The 24453-nt window shown below is 44.8% G+C and overlaps 1 protein-coding gene across 2 annotated transcripts in view; it reads left to right on the top strand.

Moving 5' to 3' along the window:
• The window catches only part of MAP4K3 (mitogen-activated protein kinase kinase kinase kinase 3), an 831592-nt gene that overhangs the window by 697130 nt on the left and 110009 nt on the right, over positions 1-24453 (top strand). For both annotated transcript variants that reach the window (XM_040350750.1, XM_040350751.1), the window contains one exon: positions 16335-16414. In XM_040350750.1, the coding sequence (XP_040206684.1) occupies positions 16335-16414 (80 nt within the window). The remainder of the gene's footprint in view (positions 1-16334; positions 16415-24453) is intronic.

Genomic DNA, 24453 nt, shown 5'->3' on the forward strand with positions numbered 1-24453 from the left:
TTCACTCCCAAGTACAAGCCAGGGCCCAAAAATATTGGGGCTGATGCTCTCTCTAGGCGACTGGATTGCCAGTGAACTTATTAGAAAGTGAATGGGGCCTGTTGTGGCTGCCTACTGTGCTACAGCGGCTGTTCAAGGAGACAATATTGTTTTCTAGGACTTATGAGTTATTGACTCCTTGGGGGCTGGTGAAGAGTGTATCCCAAACATGTATTGCGGCCCCGCCGCTTTAGGGGTACCAGAAAACATCCAGCTGCAAGAGAAAGATATGATCCTTCTACAAAAGAGAGATCCAATAATCAGACATGTTAGAGAGTCTGTTTTGCGCAACGATCCTATGTACATGAGAAAAACCCTACCTGAGCAGAGTACCTACTATCTTAAAGAATGGGATAAACTCAAAACAATCGATTGACTTTTTTACAGGGTACATTTGTTTCATGATCATCCTGAAAGGAGACAGCTAGTGCTCCCTCAAGTCTACAGAAAATCTGTTTTGAGAAGTTTGCATGACCAACATGGATATCTAGGAGTTGAAAAAACCTACGGACTAATCCAAGACCGTTTCTTTTGGCCACAAATGAGGGAATCTGTTGTGGACTATTGCAGCCGTTGTGTGAGATGTCTGCAATGGAATACTTTGCCTACTCAAGCTGCTCCTATGGAACACTTGAAGAGTACTGGTCCAATGGATTTAGTGTGCATGGACTTTTTGTGTATTCACTGTGACTGAGACAATGACCGCAGTGGTGTGGGAAATGTTTTGATTGTGACCGATCGCTATACTCAATATGCTCAAGCATCAGAAAGCAGTAACTGTAGCTAAAGTGTTGTGGGAGAAGTTTTTTGTTTATTATGGATTGCCAAATCGACTTCACTCTGACCAGGGGCGGGACTTTGAAAGTCGCCTAATTAAAGTGGATGTAAACCCAATTTTTTTTTATGTCACAATGTGGAGAATAAGATTTCCTATCATCTGTGCCCAGTCTTGCCACACAGAGTTAATCCAGCGCTGAGCAATCCTCTTTTTATTGTTCAGTGAAATAAAACAGACTTCCAGATAGACCAAAGTCCTTGCTTGAGTGACAGGTTATTTACATATCTTGTGCACTAGCTTGCAGACATGCACAGCTTCTTGTCTATGGGCCAGATTCAGATAGATCAGCGGATCTTTAGGGGATAGATTGAGCCCTGGTTCACACTGGGTACGATTTGGAACGATTTGAGATGCGATTTGACATGTCAAATCGCATCTCAAATCGGCGGCAATTGTTGGCAATGGCACTGTCCTAATCAGTGCGACGCCGCATCTGCGATTTCAAAAAGTAGTTCCTGTACTACTTTTTGCGATTTGCAAAATCGCAGCCGCGAAAATCGCGGTAAAATCGCGCATTTTACCGCGATTTTGAATTCGCAGCAGTGTGAACCTTGGCTCATTGCATTTTTTTTCTAGTAATTGCGGTGATCAGCGATTTTTATCGTGACTGCGACATTGTGGCGGACATATCAGACACTTTTGGCGCTATTTTGGGACCATTCACATTTATACAGCAATCAGTGCTATAAATATGCACTTATTACTGTGTAAATGTGACTGGCAGTGAAGGGGTTAACCAGGAGGGGCGCTGAAGGGGTTAAGTGTGTCCTAGGGATGTGTTCTAACTGTAGGGGGCGGGGCTACGTGTGTCACGGCACTGATCACTGCTCCCGATTACAGCGAGCTGTGATCGGTGTCCTGTCACTAGGAAGAATGGGGAAATGCTTGTTGAGACGATCGCAGGAATCCCCATGGACAGCGGGCGCCCACAATGCCATGTCTTAACACCTTCCCTACCGAGTCATATTAAAATGACGTCGGCGGGAATCTCTCGTCTTTCAGACTGGACATCATATGACGTCCTTGCATTCACGGTCACTAGGGGGCGCGCGCGCCTCCGCCGCATTCCTTGGGTCCCGGTGCGGGTGCCCTGTGGCCGCGATGTCCGCTGGGCACCCGCAATCACAGCAGGACCATGGATCTGTGTAAAAATCGCAGATCGCTGCCATTACTAGTAAAAAAAAAAAAAAAAAATGCCATAATTCTATTCCCTATTTTGTAGACTCTAGAACTTCTGCGCAAACCGATCAAATCCACTTATTGCAATTTTTTTTTTTTTTTTAACAAAAATATGTAGGTCTAAACTGAGGGAAATTTAAAAAAAAATTAAAATTTTTTTTTTAAAAGATGATGATATTTATTAAATCAAAAAGTAAAAGATATTGTGTTTTTTTTTCAAAATTGTCGCTCTTCTTTTGTTTATAGCGCAAAAAATTAAAACCGCAGAGGTGATCAAATACCACCAAAAGAAAGCTCTATTTGTGGGGAAAAAAGGGCGTCAATTTTGTTTGGGAGCCACGTCGCACGAATGCGCAATTGTCATTCAAAGTGCAACAGTGCTGAAAACTAAAAATTGGTCTGGGCAGGAAGGGGGTGAAAATGCTCTGTATGGAAGTGGTTAAAGGTGACATGCAGGTACGTTCACTCTGCCTGTACGTGCCATTCTGCAGACGTATATCGTGTGAGCCGGCCGGCAAGCGGTTAATAGCCATTCAAACTCCTGTGTCACTTAAACCAAGCTTGAGAGTATTCTTTCCAAATCTTGGGAGCGATGGAGTTCCTCAGATTCTCTTCAAGTAGTCCCAGATCAGGCCCCAGAGAAAATCTTGGCAAGAGAATCCTTCTTGGTCTGCCTCTGGAGCGAGTTCCCGAAACTTCCGGAACTGCGAACGAGATAATGAAACTGCAATCTCATTAGTAAGACCAGGGACATGATTTGCTTAAAACTGAGTCATTTTATTACTAATTCAGATTTAGATGATGGCTCATTTATAGCAAAAAACAATGCTTTATTATCCGTGTGAAGAAGAACCTGTTTTTTTCTCAAACTTTTTGTGCCAGATGGTAATTGTAACGGTCACCACAGTTTACGATATTCCCATTCCATCGCCCACGTCAGCTTATCTGACACTCCAACCATCCAACAGACACAATCCATTCCATTCCCCAGAATAACCGAGACTCACACAGCTCTGGTACTGGTTTTAAAATGTATGAACACTTTTAATGGTAACTTAGCTTTTTTATATACAGTTTTAGAAACCAAGTGAACAATGAATCAACTCCACCCACACAGCACTTCAATACACACTCTCTTAGACAATGACATTCAGTTGAGTTGATTATTCCCCAGACGTCCGGACTCCGATACTAAGTGATTCACCTGCATAATACACATTTCTATGTCAGACGTTTTGGCACCGATTTAACATGACCTAATTACTACACCTGAGAAGTCAGACGTTATGACCCTCACCTGCTATTCCTATCACATAGTATCATCAATAGACTTTTCACACAAACGCATTCCTTTACTAAACATAATTGACATGCTAATTCCCTACCCCTAAAGGAGACATCTGACCTTCCAGCCTTAATTAGTACAATGGACACAGAATGTCATCACAGCAAGATACTTTAACATCCCATAATAGCAGACTTAGTTAGCATCTCAACAGCCTAGGTTAAGCATTGTAGTAGACACTCTTATTGACCGATTGTGGGTCAGCATGAAATCAAACTGTAATTTCTCCAAGATATCCTGCAAAACATGACTTATCATTTATCAGTCACCCTATGCCCAAAAGGGGCACAGGGTGACCCTAGACCCAAGAGTCATCAGTGATGCTGAGTACCCCCATCCTTCAAAAGTCTCTGGGTGTCACGGGTCATTCCGTTACAGTAATGGCAACCACCACAGGGAATAATTTTAATAGGACCAGGTTGAAGATGATATCTGACGACCTACAAGACTCAAGCCATCTGTCTGCACACCAATGACTGTCCAAGAAAGCACCAAAACCAACTGAACCCGATGCATCTGTAAATAGCCGGATATCTGAATCATCAATAAAATCACTGCACTACCATTAAAATATATCAAGAGTTGGTCCCAGACCCTCAAATCCTCTTTAATGGGACGTGTAATGGAAACATAAATCCCGCCAAATCAGCCAATCGGGACCTGTTGCTATGCAGCTCTGCATCTTCCATCACCTGGGGCAACTTAAAGGGAAGAAAGAGAGGGGGGGACAAGGAACACAAAGCAACCCTTTGGACTGTCCCATGGAGCCCCGCATAAATGCTAGAGGCTCATTTATTCTGACTACACGTTCTTTATCACCATCCTATTGGACATGCTCCTGTAGCAAGTTTTCTATCCAAGAACAAACCCTCTGGTTCATACCCACAGACCTCAGTTTGTAGATTAAGTGTTTGTGGGGGACTGTATCCAATGCTTTTGCCAAATTTCAGATACACCACTACTACTGGCCTACCTTTGTCCAGATGGCAGCTCACTCGTAGAATGTCAACAGGTTGGTTTGGCAACTTGTTTTGGTTTATTTGTATGCATGGGTTGTTAATGACGTGGTGAACATTTTATATCAATAGCACCTTCAGAAATATATTTACCTAGAAAAAAGGTGACATGTTTTTTACCCACTGTATTTATACAGTGTGTGCTGTGTGATCAGCATAAATAAGTACACCCCTTTTGAAATGTAAGATTTTAATCATTATCTAAATTATCTTAATCATTATCTAAATAAACACAAGAACAATTTGCAAAATTTAGACAAAACTGAGTTTTATAGAACATTTGAGAGATGAGACATACTTGGCTATTGAATCACTTTCACCTCGTTCTTCAGAAATGCAACAGTAGCCTTAGATGTGTGTTTTGGATCATTGTCATGTTGGAAAAGTGCATAATGACCAAGGGCAAGGAGCTTTGTGACGTGCATTATCCTGCTGGAAGTAGCTACCAGAAGATGGGTACACTGTATGTTCAGCGACAATACTCAGGTAGGCCATGGTGTTTAAACAAAGCTCAATTGGTACTAAGGGGCCCAAAGTGTGCCAAGAAAATATCCCCCACACCTTTACACCACCACCACCACCACCAGTCTGAACCATTGATACAAGGCAGGATGAATCAATACTTTCATGTTCTTTAGGCCAAATTCTAACCCTACCATCTGAATGTTGCAGCTGAAATCGAGACTCATCAGACCAGGCAACGTTTGTCCAATTTTGGTGAGATTTCAGTGATGGTATTCTGTATACCCTGGTTGTAACAAGTGTTTTTTTTTAGTTACTGTTGCATTTCTATCATCTTGAACCGTCTGCCCATTCTCCTCTGACATCAACAAGGCATTAAAAGAAAGTGGTTGGACTCTTGCGCTATCTGTACTGAACACCGGGGGGTCAACAAGGCATTACTGCTGCTCACTGGATACACACTCTTTTTCAGACCATACTCTGTAAACCCTAGAAATGGTTGTGTGTGAAAATCCCAGTAGATCAGCAGTTATTGAAATACTCAGACCAGCTCGTCTAGCACCAACAACCATGTTCTGATACTTGTTTTAACTTCAGAAAATCATCTTCACCACATCTAGATGCCTAAATGCATTGAGTTGCTGCCAAGTGATTAGCCGATTAGAAATTTGTGTTACCATGCAGTTGAACAGGTGTACCTAGTAAAGTGGCCGGTGAGTGTATATACAGTGTGTGTGTGTGTGTGTGTGTGTATATATATATATATATATATAGATATATATATCCACACCATATTGTCAAAAGTTTTGCAATGTCTCAGTCTTGGCCCATAGGGTTCAATATTGACTTGGCCCACCCTTTGCAGCTATAACAGCTTCAACTCTTCTGGGAAGGCCGTCCACAGGGTATAGGAATGTGTCTATGGGAATGTTTGGCCATTCTTCCAGAATCTCATTTGTGAAGTCTGGCACTGTTGTTGGACCAGAAGGCCTGGCTTGCAGTCTCCGCTCTAATTCATCCCAAAGGTGTTCTATCGGGTTGCGATCAGGACTGTGCAGGCCAGTGAAGTTCAAAATGGGGATTGCCCCTCCCTGTTCCAACATGACTGCGCACCTGTGCAAAAAGCAAGGTCTATTAAGACATGAATGAGTGCGTTTCGGGTGGAGGAACTTGACTGGCGTGCACAGAGACCAGCAAAGCACCCCCACACCATCACACCTCCTCCTCCATGGTTCACGGTGGGAACCAGGCATGTAGAGTCCATCCGTTCACCTTTTCTGCGTCGCACAAAGACACAGGGGTTGGAACCAAAGATCTCAAGTTTGGACTCATCAGACCAAAGCACAGATTTCCACTGGTCTAATGTCCATTCATTGTGTTCTTTAGCCCAAACAAGTCTCTTCTGCTTGCTGCCTTTCTTTAGCAGTGGTTTCCTAGCAGATATTCTACCATGAAGGCCTGATTCACACAGTCTCCTCTTAACAGTTCTAGAGATGTGTCTGCTGCAAAAGGCGGCTACTTTGAACAACCTAGAATATGAAATTTATTTTCAGTTGTTTCACACTTTTTTGTTATGTATAATTCCACATGTGTTAATTCATAGTTTTGATGATGCCTTCAGTGTGAATCTACAATTTTCATAGTCATGAAAACATGAAAATAAAGAAAACTCTTTGAATGAGAAGGTGTGTCCAAACTTTTGGTCTGTACTGTATATATATATATATATATATATATATATATATATATATATGGCTTTTTTTTCAGGGGGAACTTTGGGGAACTCAGTTCCACCACCTCTGGCTCAGACCCTTTTGGTGCCTGCTCACCACAATCACTTGTAAACCCAGAAGTCTGGTTTCTGTGTTTACAAGTGACAGCTTTGTAAACCTCTGAACTCTGCACTCTGTATGTAATGTAATGCCCCTTTAAGACCCTTCTACTGTTTGTGAAATCTGAACGGGTCGTGGTTGAGTTCCTGCACCTATTTTCTGAGAAAAAAAGCTCTGTGTATATATATATTAGGGTTGTCCCGATACCACTTTTTTAGGACCGAGTACAAGTACCGATACTTTTTTTCAAGTACTCGCCGATACCGAATACCGATACTTTTTTTTAAATGTGTCCCCAAATGCAGCCATGTCCCCCGACAAATGCAGCCATGTCCCCCCCACATATGCAGCCATGTCCCCCCCACATATGCAGCCATGTCCCCCCCACATATGCAGCCATGTCCCCCCCACATATGCAGCCATGTCCCCCCCACATATGCAGCCATGTCCCCCCCACATATGCAGCCATGTCCCCCCACACATGCAGCCATGTCCCCCCACATATGCAGCCATGTCCCCCATAAATCCAGCCATGTCCCCCCACATATGCAGCCATGTCCCCCAACATATGCAGCTGGTGTAATGCTCTTTGCAATCTCCTGTAGAAAAAAAATAAAAAGTTGCACTATACAACAAAAGATACGTGCATTTATTTTTATTTTCCCGAAAGGCAATTTAACCTTTTAAATCGCTCACACATGCCTGGGTAGCCTAAATTAAGCCAATAGACACATTGTGAACAGATTGAAAGCAAAAATCATTTGAACACAGGTTATAATTTCATGAAATAAAACATTTCCTGTTCCTCATATGCCTCAGAAATTCCAACAGCAGAAAATCAAATGGGATCACAGTCAAATACCATTGGACAACATTGGAAATCACATCTAGTACTGCAGGGTGACTGAAACATGTGAGACAGGTCTCCTCCTGTGTGTGTGTGTGTCAGCAGGCTGGGATCGCTACTATGGGGACAGATTGTATAGGAATGCATGGGGAGACCTTCACCTGTGATCAGTTTGTTTTTTCTACTTCTGTGTCACAATAGATGTCATCTATTGTGACACAGAAGTAGAAAAAACAAACTGATCACAGGTGAAGATCTCCCCATGCATTCCTATACAATCTGTCCCCATAGTAGCGATCCCAGCCTGCTGACACACACACACACAGGAGGAGACCTGTCTCACATGTTTCAGTCACCCTGCAGTACTAGTATTACAGGTCACAGACAGACAAGCAACGAACAGATCATTACAGAGGAGCTATGTTGGCGGGGACCCCCGGCCTCCTGAGCGACACTGCAAGCTACGGCACCAGCAGATCCGGTCTGAGCGGCAATGGGGTGACTCCGGGTGTAGGACACGGCGCACTATTACCTGCCTGGGTGTCAGCAGAGCGGGGGGTGCTGGGATTGGAGGATTTCAGGAAGCAACATCTAGAATAATGCGCAGCCGGCAAAACCGCCCTGTCTGCTATTGGTGAGCACTGCGGATTAACCCGTGCGACGCCGCCACATTCTGCTGTCACATTTGCGGCATGGAATGGTTTACAGCGTGCGGGGAATATCACAGCTTTCATTTGAATAGCTGTAGTCTTTCCCGCGCGCCGCGTATAGACACTCCACCCTTGCTCGGGATTGGACAGTTCACCCGAGCAAGGGGGAGTGTCTATACACGGCGCACGGGAAAGACTACAGCTATTCAAATGAAAGCTGTAATGTTCCCCGCACGTAATAACCAAGCGGGATGCGGCTGCGGCGGTGGTGGCGTCGGCGGCGGCGGGCGGGAAGTATTCTATTTCGGTATCGGGGGTATTTGCGGGAGTACGAGTACTCCCGCAAATACTCGGTATCGGTCCCGATACCGATACTAGTATCGGTATCGGGACAACTATATATATATATATATATATATATATATATATATATATATATATAGGGCTTTTTTTCAGGGGGAACTTGGGGGAACTCAGTTCCACCACCTCTGGCTCAGACCCTTTTGGTGCCTGCTCACCACAATCACTTGTAAACCCAGAAGTCTGGTTTCTGTGTTTACAAGTGACAGCTTTGTAAACCTCTGAACTCTGCACTCTGTATGTAATGTAATGCCCCTTTAAGACCCTTCTACTGTTTGTGAAATCTGAACGGGTCGTGGTTGAGTTCCTGCACCTATTTTCTGAGAAAAAAAGCTCTGTGTATATATATATTAGGGTTGTCCCGATACCACTTTTTTAGGACCGAGTACAAGTACCGATACTTTTTTTCAAGTACTCGCCGATACCGAATACCGATACTTTTTTTTAAATGTGTCCCCAAATGCAGCCATATGTGAATATTGTGTGTATGTCAATAATGGTTATATGCTATTGTATTTTTTCTGTAACAAGTTATATTATATCGCAACAAAAATGTGTTAAAAAAAAAGAGCAGAGACTGCGAGCCAGGCCTTCTCGTCTAACATCAGTGCCTGATCTAACAAATGCGTTTCTGGAAGAATAGTGAAAAAATCCTATAGACACACTCCTAAACCTTGTGGACAGCCTTCCCAGAAGAGTTGAAGCTGTTATAGTAGCAAAGGGTGGGCCAACTCAATATAAACCACTTACAGACCAGATGATTTGGCTGCTTAATGACCAGGCCATTTTTTGCAATACGGCTGTGTGTCGCTTTAACTGACAATTGCGCGATCGTAAGATCCTGTACCCAAACAAAATTTACGTACTTTTTTCCCACAAATAGAGCTTTCTTTTGGTTTTATTTGATTACCTCTGGTTTTTATTTTTTGCGCTATAAACAAAAAGAGACTATTTACAAACTATGGGAAAGATTTATTACATCTTTTTTTTTTAACTAGTAATGGCGGCAATCTGTACGTTTTTTGCAGTACTGCGACATTGTGGCTGACAGATCGAACACTTTTGACACATTTTTGGGACCATTGACATTTATACAATGTTCAGTGCAATAAAAATGCACTGATTACTGTATAAATGACACTTAGCTGGTAAGGGGTTAACACTAGGGGGCGATCAAGGGGTTAAATGTGTTCCCTAGTTAGTGTTTCTAACTGTACACCCCCCCCTCCGCCGCTCTTACCGGGCCTCCCGTCCTGCTAGAGACTGAAACTAAGCCACAAACTGCTTCGATCCAGTCTCTTCAGTGTAAACACGGAAGCGATGTCATGACGTCACTTCGGGGTTACTCGGTTGCCAATGGCGCCGGGTTTAAAAAAAAAAAGTATTCAGAATCGCCGTTTTCGGCGATCTGAATACTTTGAAGTGCAAAGGAGGAATCGGGGGTCTTTTAGACCCCCGATCGCTCCATAAAGAGTACCTGTCACCACCTATTACTGTCACAAGGGATGTTTACATTCCTTGTGACCGCAATAAAAGTGATCAATTAAAAAAAAAAAACACAATTTATATTATTCTCTTGTTGTCATTTCATTCACTTGTCATCAGGCATCTTCCTGAGTTTCCAGGAAGTGGGTTTCCCCTGGTACAGAGCACGATCCCTGGTTTCCCAGTGTGTGATTTTTGGACACCTCTAAATGTCCACAAACTCCCCCCCCCCCCCACAGCTACTTCAGGCATGTAGAGGCGAGACATGGATTGACCTTTTTTTTTTGTTCGTTTACGTGTTCCTACACCTGTATTCATCTGACTAAATATAAATAAATGTGCAATTTATCATGGATTTGAATGAATTATTATTTATTTGTGCATTTATAATAAATTTTTTATTAATTTTTTCATATAACGATATGGATTATGTTGTTTTCATAGTGCAACTAAACGTTACCTTTTTTTTGCCCCATTGAGGGCGTGGCTTTTTTCACACACAGTTTACGATTCCACCATTTTCTATAAAATCGCTTGCCCATGGTGTGCGAGACTAGCTTAGCTTAGCTCTGAGGAAGCTGTAGTTAGCTGTACCCTGTGTTCTGTGCATGTCCATGCACTGTGTTTATGGCCTTTTGTCAGTTGCATTTTTGTACCCACTTTTATACAAAAATGTTTTATTAATAAATTTTCTCTGGTAATGCACTAGGTGTGCACGCCTTCCATTTCTGTTTTTCTTGTAGCTCCTTTTACACCACCATTTTATCTGATATCTGTTACGTCACACCTTGGAAGACCTATTAGCGCTGGAAGTGACTGTGTTTTTTGTATTTCGACTAAAGAAGTTGAGTGCACATGCTCTGCATCATATCCAAAAGGTTCTCTTTGGGAAATAAACGTATGAGTGCTTCCAGCATTGCTGCAGAGGTTGAAGGGGTGGGGGTCAGCCTGTCAGTGCTCAGACCATACACCACACACTGCATTAAATTGTTCCGCATGGCTGTCGTCCCAGAAGGAAGTCTCATCCAAAGATGATGCAAAAAAAAGCCTGCAAACAGTTTGCTAAAGACAAGCAGACTAAGGACATGGATTACTGGAACCATGTCCTGTGGTCTGATGAGACCAAGATAAACGTATTTGGTTAAGATAGTGTCAAGCGTGTGTGGTGGCAACCAGGTGAGGATTACAAATACAAGTGCGTCTTGTCTACAGTCAAGCATGGTGGAGTATCATGGTCTGGGGCTGCATGAGTACTGCTGGCACTGGGGAGCTACAGTTCATTGAGGGAACATCAAAAGACATAATAAAATATTTACAAAAATGTGACGTTTTTTTAGTTAGGCCCGTACCGTATTATAGGGAGAAAAAACTGTGCTTGTTAAAAACGTTCTAAATATATATGCGTCAAGGCAGCAGAAGAACTGTGATAAGCATATAAAGTCCAATATAAAAGTAAACTGCGCCAAGTAGGAAACCAGATATCAGGCTGGTAAAAAGCAATGATAATAAATAATATGAATAAAAGCACATTCAGTCCAATAACAGGTTCGTAGCAGCACCACATTAGGCATGTAGACGGATTTTATTCAATACCGTATGTCCGCTTTTTCATCCATCCGTTTGCGGATGAAAAAGGGACATACATTGGTCCCAATGAGATTGCGGGTGTCAGCGGATGAACATCCGCTGACACCCATAATCGTCCACCTCCGCAAAGATCCGATTTTGCAGACGGAAGAAAACCCTATTTTTTCTTCCGTCTGCAGAGCGGATCGGATGAACACGGACATATGGTCCGTGTTCATCCGATCCCCCCATAGGGGAGAGCAGAGAAAAGACAGGGCGGTCCCTGCACAGTGTGCAGGGACCACCCTGTCATCTGCCGGCTCAGCGGGGATCAGCGGAGCGATCCCCGCTGAGCAAGAGGAGCATACAGAGGCAGATCATTACTGATCCGCCCCGTGTAAAAGGGGCCTTAATGTGTGTGTGTGTGTGTGTATGTATATATATATATATATATATATATATATATATATATATATATATATATATATATATGTGTTTGTGTGTGTTTTTGTTTTTATGTGTTTGCTCATATTTTATTAACCACTTGCCGACAGCACTAGCCGAATGACAGCTACAGTGCGTCTAGGTAACTCTGGGAGGGCGGACATTGATGTCCTTCCAGAATCGCGCTCCCGTGTGCCCCCTGGAGCGCGCACACAGAAATATCCGTGCCTGCTGACAGCGGCCGTTTACCACGTGATCGCTATGTCAAATGACGGAGCAATGACATGTAAACAAACCAGAGTCATATCCGGTTCCTCTCTCCCCTCTCTGGAGAGGGGGAGAGATTGGATGCAGCAGCGCTGTGGGCTGCATGTGTAGTGCCAACAGTGCTGTTCAGTGACAGCTGCAGCCTCAGCCAGCCATCCATCCATACTCAGCAAATACTCAGCAATCCCACCATCCATACTCGGCAATCCCACCATCTATACTCAACCATCCCACCTCCATCCATACTCGGCCATCCCGCCATCCATACTCGGCCATCCCGCCATACATACTTGGCCATGCCGCCATACATACTTCCGCCGGCCGTCCCGCCATCCATACTTCCGCCGGCCGTCCCACCATCCATACTTCCGCCGGCCGTCCCACCATCCAAACTTCTGCCAAGCCGTCCCGGCGGGGATCAGCGGAGCGATCCCCGCTGAGCAAGAGGAGCATACAGAGGCAGATCATTACTGATCCGCCCCGTGTAAAAGGGGCCTTAATGTGTGTGTGTGTGTGTGTATGTATAATATGTGTTTGTGTGTGTTTTTGTTTTTATGTGTTTGCTCATATTTTATTAACCACTTGCCGACAGCACTAGCCGAATGACAGCTACAGTGCGTCTAGGTAACTCTGGGAGGGCGGACATTGATGTCCTTCCAGAATCGCGCTCCCGTGTGCCCCCTGGAGCGCGCACACAGAAATATCCGTGCCTGCTGACAGCGGCCGTTTACCACGTGATCGCTATGTCAAATGACGGAGCAATGACATGTAAACAAACCAGAGTCATATCCGGTTCCTCTCTCCCCTCTCTGGAGAGGGGGAGAGATTGGATGCAGCAGCGCTGTGGGCTGCATGTGTAGTGCCAACAGTGCTGTTCAGTGACAGCTGCAGCCTCAGCCAGCCATCCATCCATACTCAGCAAATACTCAGCAATCCCACCATCCATACTCGGCAATCCCACCATCTATACTCAACCATCCCACCTCCATCCATACTCGGCCATCCCGCCATCCATACTCGGCCATCCCGCCATACATACTTGGCCATGCCGCCATACATACTTCCGCCGGCCGTCCCGCCATCCATACTTCCGCCGGCCGTCCCACCATCCATACTTCCGCCGGCCGTCCCACCATCCAAACTTCTGCCAAGCCGTCCCGCCATCCATACTTCCGCCAAGCCGTCCCGCCATCCATACTTCCGCCAGCCGTCCCGCCATCCATACTTCCGCCGGCCGTCCCACCATCCAAACTTCCACCAAGCCGTCCCGCCATCCATACTTCCGCCGGCCGTCCCGCCATCCATACTTCCGCCAGCCGCCTCACCATCCAGACTCAGCCGTCCCGCTATCCATACTCAGCCATCCATACTCATCCATCACTCTGTCATACTTATCCACCCGTCCATGCTCAGCCATCCATACTTGGCAATACTCATATGTGACGAGACCCTTTGCTCGCCCGGTTCTGCTCTCCCGACACTCCTCTGCTACCAGTGAGTCAGCTTGCAGATTGCACAGTCTGATGGTCCAGTCAGCCAAGGTTCCAGGATCCGAATTACAGCTATGTGCCATTCGGACCCATTAAGAACACACACCAGGCAGGCTGTATGTATGTTCAAGCAGGACTCTTTATTTTCAAGTACACAGCACACTTTTATACAGAATTTGGAACATCCCACTCCCAACAACCGCTTTCCTATTGGTCAATTGTAAAGTATATGCAGTTCTCACTCAGGTCCTCTTTAATCATGCAAATGAGGACTTGAAATAGTCAACAGGGATTGGTCCAATAGCTGGATAGAAAGACTATTATGTGTATTGAGACAGAAGCCCCAGGGGGTAATCAATGTACACAATAGCCCGGTCTATTTAGCAGAACTTAATTACTACCTCTGAGAGGTTATATTTCTTTAGATAATAGCATGCTAATTCAATACTCCTGACGGGAGACTTCTGACCTTTAGAACAATTCAAAGTCTTTTAGCGTAAACACATACATCTTCAAACACACATTCTAAAAGTCATTTAGTGGAGGTAATTATCTCCTAGAGACGCCCCGTCTCTGACAACCGCTTGTAACCTGCAGATCACAATAAAATGTATTTCACAAGCCAGTTCCACTTAGCATTTCAATAGCCTTAGCTAAGCATTGAAGGGTCATTGTCTATTGACCTAGTCAGGACAACTAAACCACTTGTAATGTGTCCAGTATCTTCTGCAATGAACTGTCAGTAATGTCCCATCTTCTGAAATACATGAATTAGGATTTCAAGTAGAAACATTCTAGCACTGCAAGGTCCATGACATCATACATCCATCCATGCTCAGCCAAACTGGGTGGGGGGCAGAGACTAGAGGTCAGCTAACTGGTGAGGAATGTGAAGTGGAAGGGGCTGGCGGAGACCCTATCTCCTAAATTTGGCATAGGTGTCACTGCTGCGAGACACCACAGAGCTGGAGACACAGTGAGTAACACTACCTTTAATTAGAGTTGCCATTAAAAGTCCCTACTACGGTTCTCAGATTAGCAGATGACCTTGATCAAGAGCACCTAAGTTGGCTGATCAGAACCCCCCCCCCCTGCCCCCCCCCCACCAGCAATTCCACTGATCCCAACTTCCCACCAGCACTGCCACTCATCCCATCCTCCACCCCCCCCCCCCCACCAAGGAGTAAGAGAAGGTATAAAAATTGAGAATACATGGAAGGGATAGAAAAAGAGGGGGAGGAACAAAGAAAAAGGGAGAGAAAGAACAAGAAAGATGGCTAGAATGAGGGATGGTGAAATAAAATAAAATAAAAATAATAAAGAGTGAGTGGTACATCCCAAAATGTTCCATAAGGGTATTAATACTGTACGAGTGGAAGGGACTCAGGGAGCGCTAAATGTCCATGGGTTAGGGGTGCAGATTGCTTGTCATGCCTTGGGTGCCGACAACCCACGCTACGAAAATTATTTTACTGTTAAGGGTCCCCACAACTTGGGAAATGTTATCAAAGGGTCACAGCACTAGAAAGGTTGAGAACTACTGCCCTAGAGAATACAATGGCGGTCATTGCAACTTTTTATCTCGCTTGGTATTTGCGCAGCAATTTTTCTAATCCGTTTTTTTGGGGAAAAAAATGTTTTGTGCTTTAAAAAAAACAAAACAGTAAAATTAGCCCATTGTTTTTGCATAATGTGAAAGATGAAGTTACGAGTTAATAGATACCCAACATGTCATGCTTCAAAATTGCACACGCTCGTGGAATGGCGCCAAACTTTGCTACTTAAAAATCCCCATAGGCCACGCTGTAAAATGTTTTACTGGTTTCATTTTGAGTTACAGAGGAGGTCTAGGGCCAAAATGATTGCTCTAACGTTCGCGACGATACCTCACGTGTGTGGTTTGAACACTGTTTTCATATGTGGGTGGGACATCACATCTCACCTCTAGGCTGGGAAGCCTGAAATAAAAAAAAAAAAACGATCCTGGCTTCCCAGCCGAGGCGCCGCCATTTGTTTTGAATACAGAGGCCCGGCGTGACCTCATAACATCGCGCCCGGCCTCCAGCGATTGTCCATAGGAAAAATTTATGAAGAAAAATTACTAATTTGCAAAATTTTATAACAGAAACAAAGACGTTTATTTTTTGTTTTATAGCGCAAAGAATAAAAGACCCAACGGTGATTAAATACCACCAAAACAATACTCTATTTGTGTGCAAAAAAGGACAAACATTTCATATGAGTACAGAGTTGCATGACTGAGTAATTGTCATTCAAAATGTGAGAGCACCAAAAGCTGAAAATTGGTCTGGTTAGGAACGGGGGGTTAAGTGCCCAGTGGTCAAGTGGTTAAACGCATAACTGCAGTAACATGTTTTTTTATCTGGCTGGATTTACATATATTAGTATATAAACAAAAGAACTAGAAAAGTAATTGGTACACCCCCTTGGACTGAAAAGTAACATACAGTTCATATTTTCATGGAAATTACATTTATTTGTTTTTGCTTTTAGATCAGTACCTAATATTTGGGGCTGAAGAAGGTATTTACACCCTAAATTTGAATGAACTGCATGAAACATCGATGGAACAGGTATGCATTTGTGTGTTGTGTTTTTTGCTACAAGTTATTATTTTAAAGTAAATCTGTCAGCATGGGCCAGCTATGTAACCCCTTCCTGCTTATCTTATGTATATGAATGTCCCTCGGCTCAGTACCCAGAGCCAAGCATACAATTATAAATGTCTTCACATTATAGAGCCACCAGCCAACACTCAATGCAGCTGGTGGCTCTCAGTCTCATCTGTCACTGACAGCTTATGTAACAAATGATGAGTGGGTACTAATCAGTGTGGTTTCCCGATCACGCAAGTCCCTGTCAGTTCACCACAAATGAAAACCAATATGCAATGTTTAAGGCCACTTTCACACTGATGCGCTTTACAGGCGCTATAGCACTAAAAATAGCGCCTGTAAAGCGCCTCCTGTCACTCCAGTGTGAAAGCCCTCCTCTTCCCTAGGAAAGACTGCGCCAGCCCATAAATTCTCATTTCCCCTGCCGGACCTCAGTTATTAGTGTTTTCTCCGGTGGGGAGACACTGTGCATGGAACCAAGCTGGTCAGTCAGGGAGATTGTGGCCATTAAAAACCCTGCAAGGTAAGCAGGGGCTTCCAGGGAACGTATGTGTAGTACATACCCACCATCTGAAGCCGATCAATCCTCGTCGAGTGTGGCAGCAGGATGCGGGGGACCCCTATCGTGTCCACAGGGCCACAGCAGGGAGGCAGCTCCACTCTCCCTGTACACAGTACAGGCCACATTTCTGAAACCAGGCGGGCCGGACAGCGGGTGACGTCATTTCCGGGAGAGGGCGGATGCTTCTCTTTGACCCGCGACTTCCGGGTCGCGGAGCTGATAGGGGGCCGGGCACAGGCTGGAGAGGAGTCCGGAAAGTGCACAGGCAGCATGAGACTCAGTAGCAAGCAACCACCTGCAGTCATGTCGGAAGCAGATGCAATGCACAGCGACACTACCTCCAGCCTTCCTAAGGTAAGAGCAAAGGGTCCTCTCTATCTAGGATTGCTCCTCCATGTATGGTTCCTATCTATGGGAGTGGGCAAACCCCCTGGGTGGTCATGGGGGGAGGCTCATATCCCTGCATGCTAAGAGGGTCTAGTGTACTCCCAGGGGTTGTATACTGACTGCTTAAAGTGATATATATATATTTTCTTTATCGTACATCACGGGACACAGAGTCTTAATCATTACTATCTGGGTTATATTCCACCATCAGGTGCTGGACACTGGTGTAATCAATTAGAACAGGAAGTTCCCTCCCTATATAACCCCTCCCATACTGGGAGCTCCTCAGTTTTTTCACCAGTGTCTAAGGTGTTGGTCACGAATTAACATGTGCTCTGAGGAGCTCCACTGGAGGGATCCATGCTGAATGTAAAAAGCCTCCATAAAATCCGGATCCGTCCAAGGTGCTTCATAGCCAAAGTGGACGGTACCTGGGCCTCGGTACGAAGAACGAGGTTTTGCCTATAATGCTTCTCTCTGAGAGCTGGACCCTGGGTTCCAGTACATTGGTCGATGTCAAAGACCAAATATTTTTTCTGTTGCCAGGGTGCTATATAGGTCCAGGGGAGAGGTGACCTGCTATGGACCCCAGTCCCTGAAGGTCTGAGACGAAGCCCGCGTTGAGGGGTGAAGGCTGGGCCTCTTGCTTTGCAATACCCTGCAGCGTGGAAAGGTAAGCGGAGGTACCTACGGGACTTGGTCCGACAGTGGGTTCTCCATTGGGGATTATGGGTCTCGCCTATTTTATGCTTCTATGCATGGGCAACTTAACCACAAAGTCTTTTGAGACAGGATGGCTCTGGCACCCATATACCTCCCCTAGTGGGTCCTAGTCCTCCGCTGAAGGGGCTATTGGGTCTTGCCTATAATGCATGTGTGCCTTGGCAAAGAAACCACTATGTCTGTTGAGACAGGATGGCTGTAATACCCATAGATCTCCCATTCAGGAGGTTGGTACCCCTACATGAGTATGTCTTATCTGTTTTCCACGAAGGGCCCTAAGAGGACATGCCGGGTGTTTCGCTTGCCATGCTTTCCAGGAACGGAAGCTCAAGGTTAGCTGATCTAGGGTGCGGCTTACTGCCTCCGCTTCAGGCTCAGCCACGATGGGGGGGGGGTCCCTCGTAGCCTCTACGGCTCCTTGGGGGATCTCCCTCTCCCCCCGCCTCCACCATTCCCCTACGCGCGCGTGCGTGAGAGGGGCGCGCTTTGAAGGCGGGGGGACGATGTGGTTGCCGCTGGCGCACGTGCGCCGGCTCATGGTGCAGACGCAGGGCGGCCCTTCAAAAGGCCCAGATGTCAGAGAAGCCAGGGGGACACGGTAGCTTGAGCACGTAAGCACCTTGTGGAAATTGGATACAGATTAATTTAAGACACCTACTCGGCATCTAGCTGTGTTAGCAAGCATTATTTGCTAGACTAAGTTCAGCTGTTGATGCACCAGGGTTAAAGTTCCTCTGCTTTTTGCTTAGGACTCTTTTGTCTCCCCGTAAAAGAGGGTTCAGGGGTAGGAAGGGGTATCACCACCTAAATCTGGTGGCCCCTTTTTATCATGCTTGCATGATACTATCCTCCCCTGTAGAGACTTAAGATAGCTCACATAATTAGCTATCAGCCCTGTCAGGCGTGAGCCTCCCCCAACATTGCAGCACTCTGCATATGTTTTTTGTTGCATTGCATGTATAGGTCTATAAGAGGTTAACTGCTATATTCACAGCAGCCTCACAAGCAGAAAACAGGGTGTGTCCCTTTCCCTGCTCTAAATCCTCAAACAAGGGATTGAAAGACCTGAGGATGAAGGTTCACTGTCAGTGAACAGATAACAGGTGTTGATGAGGAGAAAACTATCAGAAGCCCCAAAAGCTCTGGTTGCAGCTGCAGTCTTTTCAGAGATCCAAGCTGCATATAACTTCACTCAGCCTAGACAGCCAGAGCCTCTGTCTCTTTAAAGTCCTCATCCTGGTGTTGGCTTCAGGCTAACCGAATGCACAACAGGGGGGGTGCACATTTGCTGCTGTACACATGGCTAACGTTGCAGGTTTGCGGAGACGCACATCTGCAGAGCATAACTGCCTCTTTACAGTCCATGTTTGCATGAAGTACATGAGTTTGGAATGTTCAAAATGCATGTGGGGAAAAAAACGGTAACAAAGCATGTTTTATTGTTGATCACATAAAGAGACATGTTATTTTGTTCGTATGATTTTATATGTTCACATAAGGGTGTTTAATCACAGCAAAGTGCCTAAAATCGCATAAAAATGCTTAAGTGCATAAAGATGCGGGATCTCACATGGTTACTTGATAACCCAGGTCCTTGATTACCCAAGGTTATTTAGGTCACACAGAGAGGCTTGTTTCCACAGGAATGCCTAAAATCGCATAAAGATGCTTAAGTGCATAAAGATGCGGGAGCACACATGGTTACCTGATAAACCAGGTCCTTGATTACCCAAAGTTATTTGGGTCAAACAGAGAGGCTTGTTTCCACAGGAATGCCTAAAATCGCATGAAAATGCTTAAGTGCATAAAGATGCGGGAGCACACATGGTTACCTGATAAACCAGGTCCTTGATTACCCAAAGTTATTTAGGTCAAACAGAGAGGCTTGTTTCCATAGGCATGTCTAAAATCGCATGGAAATGCTTAAGGGCTTAAGGATGCGACATCGCACATGGTTATCTGATAACCCGAGTCCTTGATTATCCAAGGATATTTGGTCGTACGGAGAGGCTTGTTTTATACAGGAGTGCCTGAAATCGCATAAAGATGCGGGATCACACATGGTTACCTGATAACCCGAATCCTTGATTACCCAAGGGTATTTGGTCACACAGAGAGGCTTGTTTCCACAGGAATGCCTAAAATCGCATAAAGATGCTGGAGTGCATAGAAATGCGGAATCACACAGGTTTACCTGACAAACCACAATCCTTGATTACCCAAGGATATTTGGTCACACAGAGAGGCTTTTTTCCACAAAAAGGTCTGAAATCGCATAAAGATGCTGGAGTGCATAAAGATGCGGGTTCACACATGGTTATCTGATCACCCGAGTCCTGGATTACTCAGGCATATTTGGTCACACAGAGAGGTTGTGTCTGCAAAAATGCCAAAAATCGCATTAAAAGGCTTAATTGCATAAAATTGCTGGATCGCACAGTGGTGCTCGATCATACAAGAATCCTTGGTCCCAGGAGTGCTTAAGATGCATAGATGTTGGATCGCATGAAAATTTGCTGAATCGCATAAGAATGCATGTTTGCCTAGAGTTTGACTTAGGAGGCATTATAATTAGGTTTCCTTAATTATACAGGATTCCTTGGCCTTACATAGGCGCATACTTGCTTGCAGGATGCTTGTTCATAGCTCACATGCTATATGTATGCGTGTATACAGCACGCCCCCTTTTTTGTGTGTTTGCGGAAAACATATTCTTATGAACTCATGCTTCTATGAACACACGCTTCCATAGAGGCATATGGCTTTAAAGGTTGCCACATGCACATAGGGGGAGCTATTTGCATGTGTGTTTATTTACAAGGCTGCTAGGGCCCGCCTCTAGCAGGGCTAAAGGCCCAGAGTTTAGCAGTAATGTCATTCCGAGGCAAATCCGTGCTGACAGATCAGTCAGTAGCATGGCTGGGCCTAGGGGAGTCCAGCATGATTAATTATCTGGAACTCCTGGGTTGGGATCCCAGTCTAGAGGGAATATGCCGTCTTTATTCAAACACAGTTCCCTATGCTCAGTTTTATTCAAGGCTGATATAAACTTTGCTCTGTCGGCCTGGAACGAGTGGATCCTAACTTAGCATTATCCTAGGAGTCTTGTCCCAGGGATATGCTGGAATTTCAGTTTAGGGTTCTTAACTGAATGATTGGCAGAAGGGAATATCCTTCATACCCGTTACCTGGTAGCAGGTTGCGAGGACTGGCCTCTAGGGATAGAATCCAGGCCTGGAAGAGACCACGGCACAGGGAAAGGTGGTCAAGCTCCTAGGGAGCCTTATCTGCTAGCTTTCTAGAGCTACGGATGGAGCATCCGGCTTAAGGACCTGAACGTTTAGGTTACAGGGTTGCTCTGTCTGAATACAATCTGACTATGCCTCTCTAGTGGTTTACTTTGGTTACCAGAGAAGAGCTTGTGCCTTGCCTATTGTCAATTGTCATTTCATGGAATGCTAGATTGGCAGGCGATTCGCTGGAGCCATCAACAATGGGGTCCGGGAGATTGGCCTCTACACCCCGACTTTTTTCTGACCAAATGTCACAGAAACGTTACCCTGCACATAAAGGGTGTTGACGTCCCAGGTTCAACAAGAGATTGAACAACTTTGTGCCAAGGCCAAAGGATCCACCCGCATGCGGGACAGATTTTTTAGTGACCCTGGGGGCCCAGTTGTCGCTGGTTTATGTGTTATCTCCCCCCAGGGCCGCAACCTTCGTGGCTTCCATGCTACATCAGAAGAGAACGGAAGCTGGCTTAATTGCTCCAGCATAGCCCATACAACCTTACTGCGCAGGGACAGCAGAACTGATCGTAGAGGACCCAGGGTCCCTTACAGCTTGTCCAGGCCTGCTTTGCAGGGTTACATCCTGTCTTGCATACATGGGTATTAATGGTCTGGCTGTTATAGCCTGCATTCTTGAGGATCGGGGCGTACAGAATCAGCGGCAGTTACCTTGATTCATACAGGACAGCTGGCCTCCAGGACCAGATATCCTAGGATATGGAAGGCCCATATTCCTGGTGTGAAAACAAGGGGTGGAATCCTTGGTAGTAGGTCCTAGGTAAAATTCTTACCTTTCTACATTGGAAAAGAGATGGAGCTGGCCTTAAGTTACATCAAGGGTCCGATCTCGGCACACTCTTGATCTGGGCCGTTATACAAGGGGTGACGGGTATAAGTCCGCCAGTTAAGGCGCCCTTGTGCTCGGAGGATTGGATCCAGTATGCTGGCTTACAGAGTCAGCACCTTGGGCTGATGCACCATAAATATTTCCCTTTATCCTTCTAAAGAGGAAATTGGTGTTCTTGGTTGCGGCTGCCTCCGCAAGAGAGTATTGGCAACTTTCTTTGTATAGAGCCATACTTAATTATTGGTACAAGAAGGGTGATGTTAAATACTCGCCCAACCTTATTGGCTAGAAGGATCCAGTGTTCATTTGAATTAAGATATTCTTGCCTTCCTTTTCCTTTTTTTCAGGACCTTGATCCGCGGAAGGAGAGGTTATTGCTTTCTCTTAATAAAGATAAGAGCAGTTAAAGATCTAACGTTTTGTTGCCAGAAAGCCCCTAGATGGGGCGGGCAGTGTTCAGATCGGCTATTAAAATGGCTATGCGCTCTCTCGTTATAGTAAGAGAGGTCAAGACCTATCTGAAGCGGCTGCTCGGATACGGAAGACTGATGTTGGTGCGCTACCAGGAGGCCCCAGCAAGGGGCAGGCAGCGTCTAAATCAACTATTGTCAAATGTTGATTCATCAGGTTATTATTCAGGCTTGTGGTTATAGAGAGGGCTTCCCCCTGTTTCTTTTTGGGGTACACCCTACCAGGATAGTAAGCACTTCATGCAGGGTGCATTACCAAGCCTTTATGACTCAGATTTGCCAGACCTGCAACTTGGTCGTTTGTGCTTACGTTCACTAAATCCTATCAAGTGAACATAAGACGGCAGGAGGAAGCAGCCTTTTTTTGTTGGCACAATATGCGGCAGGCAGCATTAGAATTCCTCGTGTCTGATGGCAGTCTGCATTATTGGTGTCTCCCTCCCCTCAGTAAGCATTGCTTTAGGACATCCCAGATAGTAATGATTAAGACTCTGTGTCCCGTGATGTACGATAAAGAAAATAGGATTTTTATAACAGCTTACCTGTAAAATCCTTTTCTTGGAGTACATCACGGGACACAGAGTCCCCACCCCTCTTGTTTGGGGATATTGGGACACTTATTGCTTGGGACAAAAACTGAGGAGCTCCCAGTATGGGAGGGGTTATATAGGGAGGGAACTTCCTGTTCTAATTGATTACACCAGTGTCCAGCACCTGATGGTGGAATATAACCCAGATAGTAATGATTAAGACTCTGTGTCCCGTGATGTACTCCAAGAAAAGGATTTTACAGGTAAGCTGTTATAAAAATCCTATTTTTTTTTCATTTTTACATGTACATGTATTTCAGAAAGCTACAGAAAAGTCAAAGTCGACAAATAGCTCTAAAAAAGGAAGTGCGCACACTCTAGGGGAGTCATGAACAAAAGTTTTGTGTAAAGACTGCATAGACACCCTTGTTAGGCCCCGTACACACGATAGAATCCATCCGCGGATAAATCCCAGCAAATGGGTTTCAGCGGATAGATCCTATGGTGTGTACACTCCAGCGGATCTGTTTCCGCGGATATTTATCCGTCGACTCGCTTTTCAGCAGATCGAATATTTGCTGACATGCTAAACAAATCTATCCGCTGCGAATCTATCCGACGGACAGATCCGTTGGTTAGTACACAATATCCGCGGATAAGAACCACGCGCATGCTCAGACAAAATAAGGGGATGGGAGCACTCGTTCAGGTAAAACTCTCGTTTGTTTGTGATATGGCACATTCATCCTTTTAAATATCTAGTGTGTCGTTTATTGGCTCTTGTTTTTTCGGCGTTCTCTTGCTAGAATAAACCCGTTCTCTTGCTGATGCTATCCAGATGTTGGAACTTTCTTTTTGTCCTCCACATGTCTATGTTTATTTTTTTTGGTTTTTAATTTAATGTTGTTTCTTTTTTTTTCCTTTTTTTTTTTTTTTTTTGTGCAATTTATGTCACCATTGTTTTTTCTTGCATTTTTTTTTGCTTTTATTTTTTTGGTGCAAGTTATGTCACCATTGTTTTTTCTTGCACATTTTTTTTTTTTTTGTGCAATTTATGTCACCATTGTTTTTTCTTGCACATTTTTTTTGTTGTGCAAGTTATGTCACCATTGTTTTTTCTTGCACAATTTTTTTTTTGTTTTTTTTTGTGCAATTTATGTCACCATTGTTTTTTCGTGCATTTTTTTT

This window comes from Rana temporaria, chromosome 4 (genome assembly GCF_905171775.1).
Source record: "Rana temporaria chromosome 4, aRanTem1.1, whole genome shotgun sequence".
Classification (NCBI taxonomy): domain Eukaryota; kingdom Metazoa; phylum Chordata; class Amphibia; order Anura; family Ranidae; genus Rana; species Rana temporaria.